A 21,972-nucleotide genomic window follows, 5' to 3' on the forward strand; every position below is an offset into this window, starting at 1 on the left:
TTGTTGTCAGCGAGCCAGGCGCAAGTTCTACAGAGTTCAGCACTGAGGATGTTCTCCACCTGTGACTTGTCCTTGCCGGATACCAGCAGGGCAGAGTCATCCGCAAACAAAAACAATTCACAGTCGTATGCCGATGACATGTCATTTATGTATATTAGGAACAGTAAAGGTCCCAATATACTGCCTTGGGGGACTCCACAGCTCACCGTGAGGGGGGGAGACACGGTGCCGTTCACCTTTACCACCTGCTCCCTCCCCTCCAAGTAAGTTTGCAATCCCGTATACAGTCCGGGATTGTGTGTGCTGCTGGTCCACTAATAGTACTAACCTTTAACAGTTAATTTTACTCATTTAAATAAAAGACATTATCTTTACCACACCAGGTGGTCAATTTAGGACTTTCCGCGGGTCGGATTTTGAACGCCGGCGGGCCGTATCCGTAGTTTGGAGAACCCCGTTTTAGTTATCAGAGAGAAGGTGTAACAATTGTGGGAGACGTATTACATTATGTAATTTACTTTTCCAATTTGTGCTTTACGTCCCCTAGTTGTTGTTTTATTATGAACGGACAAACTCTCACATCATTTGGTGACCGTTTGCCGATTGTTTGTCTTGTTGACTAAAAACACCGTCGTCTGTGTGCAGCCAGGAACTTCTCTCATCTCGCGATAGTTCAAAATGACGTATGCGGAAGTTTACAATCATCCCGTGTGAACGTGTCGCCGCAGTTAGAAAGGCCGGTTGCTAGCTTTACTTCTACTATGAATTCTGTTTTACTTAACGCAGTTTTGTCCACTTCTCCCGACTATGAGCCTCTCTTTGAGTCTCTCTGCTGGCCGGCTGACGTGTGGCCGGAGACGGAGCGTGTTGGGGCGCTGACCGCTTTCCTGGAAGGACTCGAAGACCTTCTCCTCCAATCAGATCGCAGCTTGTTGACGCCCGCGAAAAGACAATGTCTTCTGGACAGAACCGAGTCTATCCTTTGGTCGCGTTGTCTGCCTCTTCTCTCCAGAATATCAACAGAAGCGGAGGGTTCGCCGTGCAGGGAGCTGACCGCCGCTGTCTGCGGACTTGTGGCTGTCTGTGTCCGGCTGTGTGACCCGGCGGTGGCGGGCCGAACCGCCCAGGCGGTCCTGCCTTCGCTGCAGCTGCACGAAGAGGAGCAACTCAGTGTTGAGATTGCCTCTGACGTCATAATTGCCATTTTACCTTCTTTATCAGGAGACGACCACCTCACATCAAGCATCTTGTCATGTGCCTTGTTGGGCATTAGAACTCCTCCAGAGGGGTTGCTACCCCGGGTCACCGTCCGGCTCTTGTTGGCCCTGCTGGGCTGTTGCAGTGATGCTCGGCTCAGCATCCTCCTCCAGAAGATACTGACGGAGCTGTGCACCTGGCACGCCTTGGAGCGCACACCTGCGGTAACCGAGCGCACGCTGCTGTTTTTGACTGCCCTGTCTGACCACTTGCTGGCCGCCAGCGAGCCGGATCCTCGTCCCTGCCTCCGGTTCTGGTGGGCGGTTCAGGATGGACTGATCCACAGAGACAACGTGTCCCGCAAGAGAGCCTTGTACCTTCTCAAGAGGTGTGTGGCCTCGTCACAGGAACAGGATGTGGACTGCCCTCGATCACAAGGTAAAATGTTCCACTTGGGCCAAGTTTGTCTACAGTTTGACCCTGGAACCATACTTGCCAACCCTCCCGATTTTCCCGGGAGACTCCCGAATTTCAGTTCCCATCCCGAAAATCTCCCGGGGCAACCATTCTCCCGAATTTGGGGACGTGCCTTAAGGCACTGCCTTTAGCGTCCTCTACAACCTGCCGTCACGTCCACGTTTCCTCCATACAAACAGCGTGCCGGCGCAGTCACATAATATATGCGGCTTTTACACACACACAAGTGAATGCAAGGCATACTTGATCAACAGCCATACAGGTCACACTGAGGGTGAACGTATAAACAACTTTAACACTATTACAAATATGCGCCACACTGTGAACCCACACCAAACAAGAATGACAAACACATTTCGGGAGAACATCCGCACCGTAACACAACATAAACACAACAGAACAAATACCCAGAACCCCTTGCAGCACTAACTCTTCCGGGAAGCTACAATATACACCCCTCCTACCACCAAACCCCGCCCACACACCTCAAACCCCCCGGCCCCATCTCCCAAATTCGGAGGTCTCAAGGTTGGCAAGTATGCCTGGAACAGATGAATAGTATTAGCTGTATTTCCATCCATCCATCCATTTTCTACCGCTTGTGCTGGAGCCTATCTCAGCTGCATACGGGCGGTAGGCGGGGTACACGCTGGACAAGTCGCCACCTCGTCGCAGGGAGATAGACAGACAACATTCACACTCACATTCACACACTAGGGCCAATTTAGTGTTGCCAATCAACCCATCCCCAGGTGCATGTCTTTGGAGGTGGGAGGAAGCCGGAGTACCCGGAGGGAACCCACGCAGTCACGGGGAGAACACGCAAACTCCACACAGAAAGATCCCGAGCCCAGGATCGAATCCAGGACCTTCGTATTGTGAGGCACACGCACTAACCCCTGGTCCACCGTGCTGCCTAGCTGTATTTCCAATGGAGAAAATTGCAACAAATCAAATACCCCCCAGCAGATCCAAACAAATTGTGTACAACCTTAGAGACTCTGCTCTACTCAGGGGCAGAGCTACATGGGGAACTGGAGGGGCGGCCCCGGAGCAGGGACGTGGCAGAGCAGGGCCCCTCACCCGTTTTTTATTGCCGCCAATAAAAGAGCTAAGCGTGCGTGGGCTTAAAGGTTGCAGTCAGGATGAATCATCATTGCTAAAAACTTTTTAAGACTTGACTTTCGACGATTTTTCCAGGGTGTACCCCGCCTTCCGCCCAAATGCAGCTGAGATAGGCTCCAGCACCCCCCGCTACCCCTAAAGGGACAAGCGGTAGAAAATGAATGGACTTTAGTGGTTTAGTTGGTGTTGTGCTGTATAACTGGCTTTATTTTATTTTCACTCTCACATTTGACTTTGCGAGGTGCAATTTTACAAGTGGATAGACCAGGGGTGTCAAAGTCAAGGCCCGCGGGCCGGATCTGGCATCATCTATGGCCCCCGGGATGATATTTGATTAGTATTAGAACCGGCCCGCAGGCCACAGCCGCCTGCTGCTGTTTTGCACACACCAATACTCCATCAGTGTTGGCGCTAAGAATTTTCAAAATAGGGTTCCAGGGACCCCATCAAGTCATAAAAACGGGGTCCCACAGTAAATTTTTGGGGTCCCACTTTTTTGTAACCGTTTTGAAAACAAATGATAAATGTATGCATTATCTTATGTCTCACATTCTATATTGTGTTTTGGAAAAAGTTTGTCATAAACGTTAATTAATTAAAAAAATAATACAAAAGAAATCAAATTTGTATGCATATGTAAATGTATTCAGTTATAAACATTCATTCACTTTCTTCTTTCCTTCATGGATCTAAACTTTACTGCTGCCGGTATTTTTTTCTATATTTTACTTGTAATATTTTCAGAATGTGTATGTTCTATTTTTGGCCAAAGTAAGACAAAGAAAACAATTTGAAGTTGTCTTTATTTTTTAGTTTTAATGCCATGATTTTAATAGTCCGGCCCGCGTGTGCACAGATTTTCCTCCATGCGGCCCCTGAACTAAAATTACTTTGACACCCCTGGGATAGACGATATTGTCTACAAGTGTATTCCTGGTAAAATCGTCATGAACCGTCCACCAATGTCAATGGTGACTTGTCAACAGAATACAAGCTGGGTGAGCATTTTCACTACGAAGTTAAAACGAGTGGCAACTCATATAAACATAAAAGTGGAGAAGCAAGGCTGTGTTGAGTTTTTCCTACTGTGTTGAGCGGAACAAAACCAGGTCGCTAGCATGAGCAGCGAGTATACTGACTACCGAGCTAAAATCCCGGGCTATATCGCAGGGTTTAAAGGGCCTGGTCATGTGCCCTGCCTCTGGCCTGGCTCTGATTTGTTCTGCTGCTGGTTCTAATCATCACTTGCACCCTGGTGGATACCCTGTGTTGGTCTACAAGCAATGCAATACGTATTACTTTTTGTAAGGGCATAACTAAAACAGTATAGCACAGGGGTGTCCAGAATGAGCTACTTAGTAGCTCACCAAAGGGTCAAAAAATATGTGCCTAAACTTTCAGTACTTGTATAACTGTTAAATTCATACATTATAATTCTATTAAATTACAAATTATCACAAAATAGCACAAAGAGATGCTTCAAATTAAAGTGCATTTTTAATGTTGCCAATCATCCATCCATACGTTTCCTACCGCTTGTCCCTCTCGGGGTGACGGGGGGGCTGGAGCCTATCCCAGCTGCACTCCGGCAGAAGGCAGGGTACACCGTGGCCAAGAAATAGGGCTGACAATTTAAAGTGTTAACGCATGTGATTAACCACAAAAAATTATCCCATTAATCATGTATTAATGCAGAATAATCTCGCAATTTGCCCAGAAGACTTCAACTGCTGTGCTTGGTAGAAAATTTTGCTTGGAATTACACCCCCGATAAGATTACATTATACTGTTGTTAGCAAGTTTTAAACCAAATTAATTTTGTACATTCAAAATAAATTTTTAACAAAAATGTTTGTTTATGGCATTCTGGCATTTTAATAGGTCTTGTGACAAAATATTTAAGTAATTTATTGTGATCACGTCTCAAAAGTGTGATTAATCAGATATTTAAAAAAAATAATAATTTCACAGCAATAAAATAAAACACACAACATAACTCTATTAGTGCTTTGAGTAAAACTAAAATAGAAATTAATGCATACTGAAATACAAGATGGAGATGAACAAACAAAGTTGTTGATATTGATATGAAATATGAGTTGTGGATATCAATGTTTACAGTTTTTAATGTTGTGACAAGAAAAAATGTATTCCCTTTGTTTTGGGTTGAAATAAGCCATAAAAATAAATTTTACAAAAATTATTAGACCTCTGCGATTTTCATTTTGTAAAAGTAGCTCCTCAGAATAAAAAAGGTTGGCGACCTCTGGTGTAGCTTTTGTACCGAATGGTGTGATTCACTTTCTTTATCTCATTGAAGAGTCTGGTGAGGAGGTCTTGTTCAAATGGACTCCGAAAAACAGCAAGATGCTCAGAGAGTTCTGGGAGGATTATGTGCTGGTGATGGAGACTTTGGAGGAAAATCAGGTTGGTTGTTCATTAAGTTCAAGGTTCATCACTATGGTAAAAGTACTGATGAAATTACGTGTTGTTCTCCATTTGCAGGTCCATGTTGTCCGACCAGTTCTGAACAGAATAGACTCACTCATTCAAACAACAGAAAAAGAAGGTATTTACATTGGTTTTGGACGATATTCTGTATACATAATTTTTTATACTATTAGTATACATAGAAAATGCTTTCATTTGTCACTCACAAAAGAAAACTGCTATATTGACAGATGCTGCCTTGTGGGTTAGCAATGCTACAACCTCATACTAGTAGTAGTTAGAAAATAAATAAATCAACTAGCCTGGGAGCTAATGCTAATAATCCCTCCACCCCCATTATAGGGCCTGAAAATATATTTTTGCTTTAATTTTAGTGAGTTCACATGCATATTATTTGCACATTTAACCTTTGGCTTTAATCCAAATAGTTAAAAGTACAGTTTACAAAAATTCTATATCTACATTGTCTGTCCTGAAGCATGTTATGCACTGCTGTGCAACTATTCCAATGTCTTGTACTGCAAACGACTTTCAGTAGCCTATTCTATCTAGCCTGTTCTATTTTCTAGTCTCATATCAGGACTATTCCACTGTAATGTTGCAATGTTTTATTTGTTACACCCTATTTGTATATTGTGTCTTGTTGTGTTAGGTCAGGACCTATTCCACCCTTCATGGCTGCTGTGTGTTTACCAGCGGATGTTCCACAGTGAGAATAAAACCTTAATGAAGGCAGGAGTGTGTCACTTGCTGGAACTCCAGGTCCTCCAACAGCCAGCGTTTGCTTTGGCTTTTTCTCAGGTGAAGGTCCATGCATGCCTCACTTAACTTGACTCACTGTCCGCTTTATTCATTTTGTTTTCTTTTTTTTCTTGGTTTGATTTGATTACACAGTTTATTACTGGCCCCTTCATAGATGTCCTGTCAGAAATGTCACTCTACTGCAAGTAAGGTTCTAAAACCACCAAGTAATATGTTTGAAGCAATTATAATTGCAATATGATCTAATTAACTACTCTACTTTCCTGCAGGGCACCTGGCCAGAGTGTTGGAGCATGTCCCGAGCTGGCAATTAAGCTCCAAATCTTCTTGAAGAACTTCTTCAGCAGCCTGCCAGCAGAGGACAAAGGTGCAATAACTCATTTAGGATTTGGCTCAGAAATATTTTCCTTTGTTAATGATGTTTGTTGTTTAGGTCGTGTGTTGCTGCAGATGATCCAGCAGCTGGGCTCGAAGCATTGGTGTGCAGTGCCTCTCTTGTTCCTCTCTCAGGCCCTGTCAAACCTTGCACCAAACCCAATGCTGGGGATAGACGGGCTCACTTCCCTCAGGTTAGCACCAAATTATGAATGATATCTTTTTTCGTGTTAGTGTGCCCTCTCACTGTGGTGTCAAACACAGGGAGGTGCTGCGCTGCACCATGATCACACATCAAGTCCTCCTGAGAGGTGCTGCTCAGTGCTTCTTACTTAAGAGCGCCCTCTGTCTCATAGATGTGGTAAGACACACATTGTGTTCAATTGTGCATGCACCTGGGATAGGTTGATTGACAACACAAAATTGGCCGTAGGGTATGAAAGTGAGTGTAAATGGTTGTCTGTCTATCTGTGTTGGCCCTGCGATGAGGTGGCGACTCTTCCAGGGAGTACCCTGCCTTCCACCCAAGTGCAGCTGGGATAGCAGTGTATTTTTTTCAGTAACGAGTAATCTAAATAATTACTGTTCCCACTGTTGCAACACCGTTGCCGTTACTGAGAATTTGAAGTGGCTCGTTACTACAGTTTGGTTGAATGAAGCGCAACGTGTCTGGTTTCGGCCACACATCAGCTGCCTAGAGAGGGCAGGGGTGGGGATGATGACACAGTTGTAAATACCGATAGGCTGATGATGATTGGCTGGGTGGGCGGATCATGCCAGTGCTCACGCTGTCTCACTGCATGCACTGACTGACACACAAAAAGACCCGTGACAATTGCAACGAGCCGGAGCCAGGGAAATTCAAAGGTTGCGTTTTCAAACTGGAAGTACCCTCAGTAGTTTTCGCTCATTGAAATTAAAGGCAAAAATGTTTATGTAACATGCATGCTATGTCCAGGAAAAAAGCGTGTATCTACATCTGCCTCAAGCAACTTGAATCACACCTCACATCAACACATGTCAACATGACACTTGCTGCTGCTGCTATCCCAACCCCATATCCAAATGCTGCCATTTTTTAAAATCAGATTCATCACAGTTTGGAATTTGGATTAATCATGAATAATCACAGATGATTACTCGCTTGCAATATGAAAATTAGCTTAAATATATGAAAAAAATATGAAAAAAGACCCTAACATTTGTACATAAATGCAATTTTATTGTCAGAATGTCCTTCAGGAATGTTTTTAAAAATTTTACTTGAATCTATCATCTATTTGCCCAAAACTTGGTAACATTTTTGTGTTTAAAAAAAATAAAATATTTCAGGCTGTGTTTTGCTATACAGAGAATTGCACAACTTAAAGGCCATATGTTCTTTTGTGTCTTTTTATCTAAGTTTTGGGTTTTGTACTTTCTATATTTAATGTTGTTACTTTACTGAATATTATTTTTTTATACCTTTTTATTGCTATGCATATCATATGGAACATTACAATCTACTGAGTTCAGATAAATGCCAAATGTTCTAAAATATTGAACATAGTGTTGTTATTCTTCAATCAGTTAACACAAACATCTTTGACGTAAAAGATGTTATCGAACGTAATAGCGTATAAAATTACAAAATGAAAAGTAACGTCACAGTTCCTTTGCTAAGTAACTAATTACTGTTACAAAGAGGTAACTGAATTACTAACTCAATTACTTTTTGAGAAAAGTAATTTGTAACTAACTAATTACTTTTTTAAGGTAAGATGACCAACACTGCACGCGACCCCAAGAAGGACAAGCGTTAGAAAAAGAATGGATGGATGCAATTTAAGCTCTGCATGTTTTCTTACACCTAAAAACACATCACATCAATTATAAAGGACTTATGATGATTTTAATCTACTGTATATCTAAAATACTTCCTTGTGATCTAGATAATATGTATTTGATATCCTGTACATTTTGTGTAAATTTTGCTCCACTGTCACATTTATAACCTACTTTCTGCATATGTCTTCAAGAAGTTCATTTGTGTAGGCATTCCCAGAATGCAAATAAAACCATGTCCCACCCTCTCCAAGTTTTAGACCTTATCTTTTAAAATGTACACTGTTAAATGTATATCTTTAAGACGAATGTCACCGCTATATTTTTTTTCGGACATGGTTGAAAATAAACTTTATAAAAAGTATATAGAATCTCCCGGTCACAACATTTGGTAAGTTTCCACACTCTCCGATTGATACAGCACTGCATAAAAAAAGCTGCCTTTGCAGCATTTTGTATGTCGGTGTTATTATGCGCATGCCAAGATTGTATGAAAATAACACTTTAATCTTAACCTTATGTTTCCTTAAACTCAGATGGCCTCATACGGAGGTCCTCCCCCTCTGGCTGATAGCTTTACTTAATGTTCGTCCACCACACTGTGATGTCACAACATAGCCAGACTGCAAAACTCAGCGGGAAAAGGCATTCAAAACTGCGTGTAAGCTCACGCCAAAATGCATGAACTTTATGATTTCATGCATTGGCATTGTTTAACATGGGCATCCAACATTGTAACAACACATTTATAAGATAGAAAAGACGAAAATCATCCAAAGGTCTCCTTTAAAAATGTCAGGAGTTCGTCCATTTGCAGTGAGAACAGATAAAGTACTATCTATCTATCTGTTCTCACTGCAAATGGACGAACTCCATAAAATGGTTTTAAAGCAGTCCAACTTAATGCCTTACAATAAAAATACAGATAGATGTCATTTTATACTTATACTTCCAGAGCACGGTGACCTTAGATGACGTCTTTACCTTCCTGGCCAATTTTCGGGCAGATGAGTCGCTATGTCGAGGGACGAAGCTTTGGAATGAGGTATGATGCATTTGCATGAGGTGCTCACATAAAGTTTATACAACTAACTATATGCCCCTATTTGTGTGTTGCAGGTGTGTGTGTGGCTTTTAAGCAAGGAGGGCAGCTTCAAACCTATGCCAACTAATGGTAACACTGATGCCACAGGCAAGGACAGCGTGAAGGCCTACACTCAAGGCATAATACACAGCTTTGTAAGAGTTCCACCATGCACAGGTAATCTTAGAAGGAATCTAATCTGTAGCAAAACCTCTGCTTTTTAAATTTTAATCAGTTGACACACTCCATAGATCAGAGTGAGAGCTTACCTGACCCCAAAGATGCCGACAAGTTGGCCATGTCCATTCTACTTTGCACTGATGTGAACAGGAGTCGGCCCGGAGCAGACATTGGCCAAGACCTCCAGCTGTTATTGTTTCCTTTGCTGGAGACGCTGAGCCGGGTCAGCACGAACCTTTACCTTCCTCTGAGGAAGGCTGACAAGAGCTTGCAACTAGTTTTGCGACTGCTACAACTCACAGGAACGCCGAAAGAATGTGGTTTGTATTAATAACAGATTTACAATACAAAAATACATATACAACTGTTAGACATTGTAGTAAAATGCATTGCATGTTACTGTTACATGCATTTCAATAAATTAGAATATTGTGCAGAAGTTATTTGATTTCAGAAGTTCTGCTTTAGACTAAGGTCAATTAAAGGCTTGACATTGTTTTGCAGTTTCTGATTATAGCGTAAGGAAATAGGCTACAATATTGAACATTTGGATTATTTTTTGGATTTTATGGGATACTAAATTTGGGTTTTTATTAGCTGCAAGCTATAATCATCACAACTATTAGGAAATACATTATTGAACTGTTTGTTGCCTAATCTATGAAATATAAGAGTTGCACTTTTTAAATTGAACTACTGAAATAATGTACATTTTCAAATAAATTTGTATTTATTAAAATGCCCGTACTGCAATATACTGTATGCAGTACAGTATAACGCAGATAATCATACACACTTTTGACACCCATTGTCAGTGGTATTCATTTAACTACGGTATATGTTTGTTGTTGTGGTTGTAGTTAGTGGTACAGTATATAACTGCATCATACGGAGGTGTGTTTCTGATATTTGAATAATTTCAGAACAGAATCATTCTGCATTTCATATTATTAATTCAATCAGTGGAATAAACTGCATTCTAAACATCCTCAACTAAAACAATCATCAGCAAATCGCACGTTGAATTTCAGAAATGGCGATAAATAATGTGATTCAATGCATTTTACTGTATGCCGTGGAAATGTGCATAATTATTTCAAAAATATGTCAGATTCTTGTCTTCAATTTGGAAAAGTAATACTGATATACCTAACTGCTATTGAAAGACTTAGCGGAGTGTCACTTTAAGTATTTCTGCTCTGCTTTTTACAGTGGATGATGTTACGGCTGCTTTGAAGAGGCTCATTTTTCAACACATAGATCCAATCCAGGAGTTCATAGTGAGGCGTCTGTGTGGGGAGCTTCAGGAGGTAAACAACAAAATCTCCCGTCAACAAGGATAGTTGATACAACCGGATGTCACTGTGTATTGCAGTTGTTTGATGTGGAGAGAGCAGATCTCTATTTGAACGTCCTGAAGCAGCTGGCCATCCACACTTCTAATATTCAGCAAGCTTCCTTCCCTAAACTCATCAAGCATAGTCTAAGCATCCTGCAAAAACCAACCCAGCAGGTTGACACTAAAATATAATTGTTTGCATTTAACTTACACCTTTGTTTTGTTGCTCAGCTATTATCCTCCTCTTTCCGTTAGATTCCCTCTGTGGCAAGCCAGGTAGCTAAAGCTGTTGCTATGGCGTCTCTTGCCACAGTATGCGGTCTAATTGAGCTTCGAGCAATTGTCATGGAGGCCGACACCTTATCTCTTCTGAAACAACTGAACGAGCACTTTTACAAGGCAGCACCAACTTCCTGGCAGAGTCCTTCACCTTGGGGGTGCCTCAGCGAGCGCCTTTTGAAACCTCACACAGCAGGCAGCTTGAGGTCAGTGATATTGTGAACAAGTTACCCAACACCAATTCGGGATGCAACAATCAACCGGTTTTACTATTAACCGTGATTAAAAACATCCACTGTACCGGCTGTTTCAGTCCTCCTCGCTTGGACATTATGCTGGTATGTTATTTTGTGAAGTAAATTATATTTATATAGCGCTGCTGCTCACTGCTCCCCTCACCACCCAGGGGGTGAACAAGGGGATGGGTCAAATGCAGAGGTTAATTTCACCACATCTATTGTGTGTGTGACAATCATTGGTACTTTATTACTCAGACTATAATTGTACAGTCAAACTCTTATATTCTTGGCATCCCTAACACCATTGTTGACTGCCTGTTGGATAAAAGTGAAGAAACCTTTCTTTCTTAGTGTTGAAGGTGGACAAGGTCCTCTTCTGCAAGATTGGGGACGCACATCTGCCTACTTCATGCGAAACCGATGGATTTGCCTTAGTCTCCTGATAAAGACCGCCGGGATGTTGTCCGAACTCCACACAAACAGAGATGCTTTAGCGGCCGCTCTGACCTGCAGCGTGGAGGCTCTGACTCTGCTACCCAGTGACCTTGTGCTGCCTGTATTTGCCTTCATGGAGACGGTGCTGCCACAAGTGAGGCCTCGAGTCACAATACATTTGACAGGAGGAGGTGTCTGGTATTAAAGTGTGTTAATGCGATCCCAGTTAGTGCAAGAGGAGGAGGCCCTCTGCGTGGAGGCCTTGAGTCGGACCTGGGAGCTGGTGCATGGGCTCAGCAGTAACGCTCATGACTTCTGGCCTGCCCTCAAAGGCTTCATTTCGCTGGCCTTCCACAAAACACTTCTGCTGCTCACAGACCAAGAGGCCCCCGTGCTCACAGCAGCCATGAAACAGGTGATCACAAAGTCCCATGAGAGTTTTTTTTTAAGCAAATTACTTGAATAATGCAAGTTTGGTGTTTTTGTGTAGATTGCAACTAAACTCATGGAATTGTCTGAGTCCAAGAATGGTGTTTTTAGTGTGCTTTTGCAACACTGCTGTCACACATGGTTGCCCACTCGTGACCCAGATGACGATGTCTTCTCCAGTGTTTTTAGTCACATCAACATCCCAGCTGAGGCCTGCGTCTATGGCCCCGTGTTCAGGAGAGATCAGCGGTAACTCTCAGCACTTTAACACCCCCTCAAATTGTAGCTTTATTAAAAAAACTGTTACTGTCTTCCAAAGTCTTGTTCAAGATGTCCACACATATGTGGAGCAACTGGATGGAGAATGTGCCGCCAATGCTGTGGTTGCCAGGTGAGGCGATGCCATTTTATGACTCAGGATGGGCATGGATTATTGATTCATAAATAAAATGCGAGAACTTAAGTATGTTAAGGGTGAAGTCCTCCCAGGTTCTTTTGTTCTGTTCTTGTCTGAATAAGGCGATTAGACTAGAATTGAAGATAAACTATTTATTCTACAAATGGAGTCCAGTGAAACACAAAAGTTAACCTAAGCGTGTGTTTTGGACACACACACACAATGATCCTCTCTTGTTTCATCTTGTTCCTGACACCTATTCTCACCATCCAAACCAGATAAGATACTATTTGTGTGTATTTGCTCAGATAAATCACAGGGGGTACTCATGTTTTGTCTTTGAACATAACTAAGTGAATAGCGAGTGAGACTCCATATGCTTTTCACTGTGCTTTAAACAATGACAAAGCCATTTAATCCCACTTAATTCAATCTGGTTTGGAGTCAAATATATTTAAAGAGAAAAATAATTGCTGTCTGCTATTTAAACTGTTTCTTTCCCATTAGCTTCTTGTGACCATAGTTAGACCAAACCCATGTTTAATCAATGAATGTTACATAGAATATACTGTCTTATAGAGCAATTATTTCAAATGTGTTACAACATAATGGGATGATTGAAACTAAGTATTAAGACCATTTCTTTAAATGCCCATACCTAGTTTTGAGTCCAGATCCTTTTTTAGTATTGCCTCTAGATGTTTCTATGCTGAACCACTGCCTTTGTCTTCCAGTGACAACAGAGATGATCAGCTACCTCGCATGTATGCACTTGCTTTCCTCAGTTGCCTTGACCCCTCTAATCAACAGCATGAGAGGCTGATGGAGAAGCTTGTTGTCACTCTCCTAGAAAAGGTAACTTACTCCAAACTCTGTTTTAATAGTTATGGTATTTGTTGCATATTTCATATATAGTGTACAAGTTACAATAATTTAAAGTGGTACATTGCTTAACACCCAATAGACCTTCATTGTTGACCAGCCAATCAGAGCAGGGGATTCACTCTTTAATTTGAATGGTACCAAGGTGCTAAACACTTTTTTTTTCAACCAACATATTAACCACGTCAAATGTGGAAAGGCAACTGTACTGCCAGAGTCGTCACAGCTAAGAAAATGATTTACAACCAATTGAATCACACCTGACACAAACATTGGGAAACTTTCTCTCCAGGACAAGAACACGTCAAAATCAGTTCGCATCTCTAGTAACTCCCTACAACATCGTGTGAAAAACAGAGTATGGCAAACTGTACTGCTGCTTCTTCCCAAATTTAAAGAGGTAAATCACTGACATTTTAGCTTTCACACCTGACACCAAGCAAGGAATAACAACTTGTGTGTTTATGCACACAGGAGTTTGTCACCTCTATACTGAACAAGGTCTTTGAGGCTGGCTTCTGCAGTAACCAGGCTTCAGTCAAGTACCTGATCGAGTGGATGATTATTTTGGTCCTTGTCCATTATCCACAACACATAGACAGGTTTTGGGTCTGCTTTAATATGGTGAGCTCCTCCATTTTTTATGAATACCTACGATATGGTTTGTTTTGGACATGTTTAATAAGTTACATTGTGAAACATCATGTTTACACTTGCGCAATTCAACATTTACCAAAAGATTTAGCACTCTTACCTCTATATTTTTTAGTAAAAAACACTATTTCTTTTAAGCACTATAGCTTGCGACCATTTTCCTTATTGGAATAAAGTTTAAGTTTATTTGATAGTATATATCTGTATCATGAATCAATTTAAGTGGACCCCGACTTAAACAAGTTGAAAAACTTATTCAGGTGTTACCATTTAGTGGTCAATTGTACGGAATATGTACTTCACTGTGCAATCTACTAATAAAAGTTTCAATCAATCAATCAATTAAGGGGACCTACAATGAGTTACACGTTTTCTGACTGAATGTTGTGGCAATGTTGGATATTCATGTTGAACATTGCCCAAGCATCAAATTGTAAGATTCATGGATTTTAGCGTGAGCTTGCACGCAGTTTTAGATTCCTCCGGTTGCGGGGTCTTGCAGTCTGGCTACTTTGTGACATCACAGCAAGGTGGATGTACTTATTTGGGCATTCAGTAAACGGCTCTGCTTCAGGCAGTGAGAAAACACAAAAAAGGTATTATTTTTATCTAATCTTGGCATGTGAATAACAACACTTCATGTGTGACATGCAGTGACATAAATGATGCTAAAAGCAGCTGTTTTCAATGCAGATATATATCAAGATATATGTTTAAAAGTGTGCATTTAAAAAAATAAATTCCAATCATTTTGGAGAAGGTGGGACGTGGTTTCATTTGCAATCTGGTAACACTTCCACAAACTAATATCTTGCAGACAGACTCAAAAAAACGGCTTATAAATGTGACTGCAGAGCAAAATATATGAAAAGTTTACAACAAAGCATATCCAATACACATTATCTAGACCACAAGTAGGTGTTTTACATTTTAAATAGAATCATCATCATAGATCCTCTTAAAAAAAAAGCCATGACCACTCTCTGTTTCGGAAATTTAACATTAGTGGTGTCTGATGTCTATATTGTATATTAACTATTAGGATCTTGTGCAGCAACATGAAGGAAGCAAAACAGGCATCTGCACCTTTCTGGCAGTCTTGGTGCATTTCTCCGTCATTGTTCCAAAACTTAAGAACCCAGTAAGACATCTTCAAACTGTCGCTTCTCTTCTTGAATAACTTAATACTCCTCATAACACTTGCTTTGTTGTTAAGGATGTGCAGTTGGCCAAAGCACTGGATGTCGCTCTGCAGTGGTGTTTCCACAATAACTTCAGCGTGCGCCTGTATGCCCTGCTGGCCTTGAAGCGGGTTTGGAGCTTGATAGAGGCCAGAGGAGAAGATGATGGTCTGAGGGGGCTGTCCACTGTTGTCAAAGCCTGTCTGCACCAGACTGAGGCCTTGAAGAACACGGGGTGAGAAGACAGGCACTTAAGCAGCAAAGTGGAATATGATGTTAATACTGAAAACACATGCCCTAACATTAAGGAATGCCAACAAGAATTGGACCAGGATTCAAGAGCACTTTTTCTTTTGTGCCTTTGATCCAATAAGGGATTACAGTATTGAGGTAGGTGTGTGCAAAATTGTGCTTAAAGAATGACTCATGCATCAATAAACATAACACTTAGACATTTTCTCTTTTCCTAGACAATATTTTACACATTCCCTAGTCTGTCAGGGTTGGCTGATGATGAATGGATTCCACCCTGGAAGCTAGAGAAGCTATCATGGGTTTCTCAAGTCCCTCCTTTGAGGAATGCTGCTCCTCAAATGAGCCGGCTCCAGCCTGGAGACTGGATCCAGCAAGACAAAAGTACAGTTCTACATGCAACAACAGCATCCAAGGTCAAACATTTTAATAGGATTTTATTTCACATTCAAAATGTTGTGTCTCACAGGCGAGGAGGATAAGGAGGATCGCTGGGCTGAGGTGCAAAAGAAGATCACCCCCTGGAGGTTGGACATCCAGGACCAGGATCCTGATCTCCAGTTGGTTCCACAGCAGAGAGTCGCTCGTGTGGGCAAACAGCACGGCGCCCTGTTGGTGGTCGCCTCACTTATTGACAAACCCACAAACTTAGGAGGTCATAATAGACACACTAGCTCACGCTGAATTTCTCTTTAATTTTGGGAAATCACATTAATACAGCACACATGTGACAAAACACCTTTGAAATATGGTTTTCTGCGTGGTTACAGGTTTGTGCCGGACCTGTGAGATCTTTGGTGCCAGTGCATTGGTGCTGGACAACCTTCGCCACATTACTGACAAACATTTTCAGTCCCTCAGTGTTTCATCTGAACTTTGGCTTCCCCTTCTGGAGGTGAGGCACATTACACTGTAGATACTCAGTGGCCAAATTAGATACACTGTGAGTCTTTGTAACTTGTCACATGTTTATATGCCTCCCATTGTCTAAATTGAATGTGTTTACTCATTAGGTGAAGCCGTTGGAGCTGGCAGACTTCCTGCAAGTAAAAAAGAGACAGGACTACTGCATTGTTGGAGTGGAGCAGACTGCCAACAGTCAGAACCTTCAGGACTTCCACTTCCCTGAGAAGACACTGCTACTTCTAGGGTATGGTGCTATAGACGAGAAGTTTTTTTGTTTGCTTGAGATAGGTATATATATATATATATATATATATATGTATATTTATATATATATATATATATATATATATATATATATATATATATATATATATATATATATATATATATATATATATATATATATATATTTATTTATGGTATATATATATATATATTTTTTTACATTTATTATTATTTTTTTTATGGTATATATATATATATATAAATATATATATATATATACATATATATATATATATATATATATATATATATATATATATATATATATATATATATATATATATATATATATATATATATATATATATTATGGTATACCGTAATTTCCGGACTAAAAGCCGCACCTTACTATAAGCCGCACCAGCTAAATTTAGGGGAAAATACAGATTGCTCCATATATATGCCGCACCCGACTATAAGCCGCAGGCGTTTTGATGTGTAATTACCGTAGTATATAGGGGTTCCTGCTACCACGGAGGGGATTGTCGGGACAGAGATGACTGTTTGGGAACGCAAAGCGTCCCATTTATTAACAATAAATCTTTCAATCATTCAATCAAACTTTCACATCTTTGACATGGCGAACAGCATTCGTGCAGAGTACAAATAATACAACGGTATTACCGGTAGTCAGTCTTTAATCATTGTGTCATCGTCTTCCTCCTGCGTACTAAAACCACCAAAATCCTCTTCGTCGGTGTCGGAGAAGAACAGGTCCAAAATCGCGTCGTCAGCCAAGTCAAGGGTACGTGCAGCAGCTCTATTTCCTTCTTTGACAGCCAGATCGATTGCCTTTAACTTAAAAGCAGCATCATATGCACTTCTCCGTTTGTTTTCCATATTGAGGGTGTTTGCATGAACACTTCCTTTGCGCAAACTGTCGCTGACGCTCTCCTACTCTTTGTTTTGCTCTCGTTACCTGGCGCCAGATGTCTGCCTCGGTCTCGCGCATCCTCGGTAGTGCGCGCCCCTGGTTACCGTAAGCCGTAAAAAAAGCCGTAAAAAAGCCGCACCGTCGTAAAAGCCGCAGGGACCAAAACGAGGGGAAAAAGTAGCGGCTTATAGTCCGGAAATATATACAGTATATACTGTGTATATACTGTGTATATATATATATATATATTGCGTATATATATATATATATATATATATATATATATATATATATATATATATATATATATATATATATATATATATATATATATATATATATATATATATATACCATAAATAACTAGCCGGGCACCTGCCAATGTCTGTGGCAATGACTGCATCAGTGCATCACAATGTTTATTGTAGGTTAAGTTTGTCAAAGTTATTCCAATTCACTATGTAGAGCAGACCTGGGCAAATTAAGGCCCGGGGGCCAAATGTGGCCAGTTGAGCTTTTCAATCTGGCCCGCCGGACATTCCCAAATAATTTCTTTAGATCTTTAAGATGGAAACTGTAGCTGCCATTCTGATGTGCAGTCATGTTTTCTAATGACCGTAAGTCTTCAACTATACAAAGTATTTCAATAGTTGGAATCTGCGCTTATGGATGATATACCAGTTACTATGGTAATCTAATTAGTTACTATGGCAATCTAATTAGTTACTATGGTCATCTAATTAGTTACTATGGTAATCTACGTCACAGCAGCTCAGACGAGGCACCAAGCAGTGTGGGCGGGGAGCGTTTCCACAGACGCGGAAGGAGATTTTCACAACAAAGTTCTAAAGTTTAGTGATATATAGAATAGAATAGAGAGTACTTTATTGATCCCTGGGGGAAATTCAGAAAATATCAGATACATCAGATTGTAGGTGGGTTTATTTTGTACCCATGCAACACTGTTTGTTGCATTTTTGTTGCGTTTCACTTGATTGTAAAATATGTGATCTAAAGGGGGTGTGACATTCATATGTTGTCAATATTCAGTGTTTTATCGTTCATAGAAAAATTTAAAATTCCATTACGTTTTTTAAGGCGGTTCGTCATAACGTTTTTAGCATTCAATCAGACATTACTGTGAGGTTTTGTATTAGTGTTCCTAAAAATAGATATACCGGCCCCCAGACACATTTTTTTCTCTAAATGTGGTTTCGAGTCAAAATGATTGCCCAGGCCTGATGTAGAGGATATATGTGGACCTGGCTTGATTACATAGAGTGATGTTCCTCAGGTTGGCTAAACAAGCGAAATGATCCATATGTTTGCATCCCTAAAGATGTCACGCTTACGGTCCCAGCTACACACTAGGGTTGTGCAATATAGACAATATACAATATAAATTAGGTAGAAGATAGAGCTTGTATTACATTATGTTGTGATATTGCATTTTGATTACACATTTTATCTGTGTCCCGCAAACTTGACAGCGGCAAGCAAACAAACGCGTCTTCAAAGCTATTGAAGACGCGTTTGCAGACGGCCAGTGTCCCTCCACAGTGCAAATCAATCAATCAATCAATGTTTATTTATATAGCCCTAAATCACAAGTGTCTCAAAGGGCTGTACAAGCCACTACGACATCAAAGCCTCTTCTAAGTTACTAATTATCGCCTCCATGATGCCAAATAAACTCAGTTACTGTATTTAAGGTATCGTCACTGGAGGAGGAGAAACAGCTAAACATGCTACACTACACACTGTAAGAGAATATGCTAACCAAAAGCTAGAGCTATTACATGTAAACAAAGTTGGGCGCATTAATAGAAATATAGACAGTAACAATACCAAGTATAGTGTAAGTATATTGTCAATATTAAAGTGGTTAGATTGATATATATTTTTTATTATTAACTTATCTTTTGTTGTTTTTGTTTACAAACTGAGAAAATACGTCGCTGGATACAGGAGGACTTTAATGAACAAACCATCCTGTGTTTTTGTCTGATTATAATTGTGATCCAAATTTGAATAATTCAATAATTTTCAAAAAATTTAAGAAGCAGTATCAGCGTTGGTATAGCCTATACTGCCTGGTATTATATGTACCTTTACCACTTGATATTGGATCGATACACAAATTTGTAGTATCACCCAAAACTAATGTAAAGTATCCAAGCAACAGAAGAATAAGTGCTTATTAAATTTTAACAGAAGTGTAGAAAGAGCCATGTTACAACAGAAAGTAATCATCTTTTAACAGAAAATTAATAAGTAATAGTTTTTAAACAATAATACAGCTGCAATATGTTACCGAATATTCCAGTAGCTAAATTAAGAGCTTTTGTAACCTGTTTTGAAATATTGTTACTATTATCATGTACATACCAACTAATATATCATGATATACATTGTTATTGCAGGAGTCTGCAGTAAATATTGTCATATAGATTTTAGGACATATTGCCCGTCCTTACTACACATTATGCTGTAAAACACAATTAATCTTGACAATTCCAAATTTTATTGAACTGAATTGCTGTCACATCTTACCAAAAAGTAGTTTTTCCTGTAGTTGCATTGCCTCTTTTCCTTCACATTCCCCCTTGTGAGTGTCACACAGACAAAATGTGTGAGCTGGCTTGGCCATTAAATCACATTTCACCTGTTCAGCCTGCATCTCCCAGTGGGGTCTTCACCTCTTTGATCCAGCTCGTGTCAGAACATGCTGGGCTATAATTGGCTCTCCCTTGGGATAGCCGAGCAGGAAATGTTGACAGCAGCAGGGACCTTTTTATTTAATACAACGTAGTGTGAGCCATCGGGGATGTGAAGGACAGACTTTTTCTCAGCATTCAAGTTCCATTATCATTCAAGTAGTTTGTCATTATTTTATTTCACTTCTATCAGTTTAAGCGTCTTGTCTTCTTCAAGCCCTTCTGTAATTTGGAGTCATCTCTCACCCAATTGCTCTCAGGATAAATAAAGCTCATTAAATTGTTAGTTCGTACTGCATTGTGCCTTCTGGAGAAGTTCAATACACATTTTCAGTCATTGGGCACTGATATACTCCCACTAATTTAGGATTTCTATACAAAAGCAGAATTCAACATTATATTCACTAATAATGCAGTTTACTTTGCTTCACAAATCTTAATAGAGCCTACTAAAATATGATGAGAACTCTCATTATGAGCTTTGGGTCGTAAGTCGCCAATTCCTGTTTGTCAGCACTTCAGAAAATGGATTGACTTGGCACATCCTAGTTATGGTTCTTTAATCAAATGAATGTACAGTATATTATCCAATGGAATAAATGAACTGTTGATTATGAGTTTGATTGGTGTCATAGATTAGTTATAGTTCAGTCATAAATCCTTGTTTTACTTGAAATGAGATGAATGTAAAGGTCTTTTGTATGGATTACTGCAAATTATATCTACTACCAGTCCTGATATGTTTACATTATTAATGTTGTTTTCTTTCTGTCGTCATAGAAATGAGCGAGAAGGCATTCCCGCCAACTTGCTCCAGCTGCTGGACGTGTGCGTGGAGATCCCTCAGCAAGGGGTCATCCGCTCGCTCAATGTTCACGTGAGTGCCGCCCTGCTCATCTGGGAGTACACTCGGCAACGCCTCACCTGCACCTCCAGTCAAGTCAAGTCAAAACCCTGCTGAAAAAACAACCTATTTACTGCATATGACTAAGGATTTTTAGCTGCTGGTTCCAACAAGTGTAAAACTTACAAATTATGCAAACATTGATAAGTCCCATTTATGTTTGAATGCTACTTGCCTTAGTTGCCTAGTGCCTTAATGAGATCGGCCCTGCTCATTGCATGTGACTATGCCACTTAGATTTTTATTGGAATAATAAAGCCCATATCTGTGCCTGCAGAAGAGAAGCAGGTATGTCCAATGAGGCAATTACCTTTTGCTTCACAGGGACTTTAAAAACAATGCAGCGTGTCAGAAAACATGAAGTGTGGATCTAATAATGAATTTTGCTAATGAAACTTGAAAAAAAAAACATTTTTACAGTAGGGCCTATCTTAGTATGACAGGTTTTAAAATATTTTATGTTGTGTTTTTAGTTTTGTTATTCAATTTAAATGTAAATAAACACTGTGTATTAAATCATGTGTGTTAATGAATTGGGCTTATAACAAAAAGAGGATGTTTGAATGTTATCAATGTGATGATCTTTCCACCCGGCACCCTTCCTTCCCCTCCCCCATGGAGGCGGTTTTCTTCACAGGACTTCTTCCAGTCATATTTTTTCTACATTTATCACTACTAACTGTACTTCTTATGTCACCTATCGTGTGAGTAAAGTGATTTTCAA

At 40.2% G+C, this 21,972-nt stretch overlaps 1 protein-coding gene across 2 annotated transcripts; it reads left to right on the top strand.

The window, feature by feature from the left end:
- Window positions 1-662: 662 nt before the first annotated feature.
- On the top strand, window positions 663-21,758 carry tarbp1 (TAR (HIV-1) RNA binding protein 1). Of its 2 annotated transcripts, none has more exons than XM_062058321.1 (29): window positions 663-1,635; window positions 5,120-5,226; window positions 5,305-5,368; window positions 5,903-6,051; window positions 6,145-6,197; window positions 6,282-6,379; window positions 6,446-6,581; window positions 6,652-6,748; window positions 9,167-9,256; window positions 9,331-9,472; window positions 9,547-9,795; window positions 10,688-10,785; window positions 10,851-10,988; window positions 11,070-11,299; window positions 11,684-11,921; window positions 11,994-12,182; window positions 12,258-12,445; window positions 12,516-12,587; window positions 13,328-13,448; window positions 13,768-13,875; window positions 13,950-14,099; window positions 15,172-15,270; window positions 15,346-15,545; window positions 15,619-15,700; window positions 15,781-15,946; window positions 16,032-16,217; window positions 16,333-16,457; window positions 16,576-16,712; window positions 21,125-21,758. In XM_062058321.1, exons 1-29 carry the CDS (start codon window positions 762-764, stop codon window positions 21,303-21,305), a joined length of 4,767 nt encoding a protein of 1,588 aa, XP_061914305.1. In that variant the 5' UTR covers window positions 663-761; the 3' UTR covers window positions 21,306-21,758. The 2 variants fall into 2 exon arrangements, with proteins under 2 accessions (XP_061914305.1, XP_061914306.1); XM_062058322.1 differs by having other exon boundaries at window positions 15,184-15,270.
- The last annotated feature ends 214 nt before the right edge of the window (window positions 21,759-21,972 follow it).

This window comes from Entelurus aequoreus, linkage group LG09 (assembly GCF_033978785.1).
Source record: "Entelurus aequoreus isolate RoL-2023_Sb linkage group LG09, RoL_Eaeq_v1.1, whole genome shotgun sequence".
Classification (NCBI taxonomy): Eukaryota; Metazoa; Chordata; class Actinopteri; order Syngnathiformes; family Syngnathidae; genus Entelurus; species Entelurus aequoreus.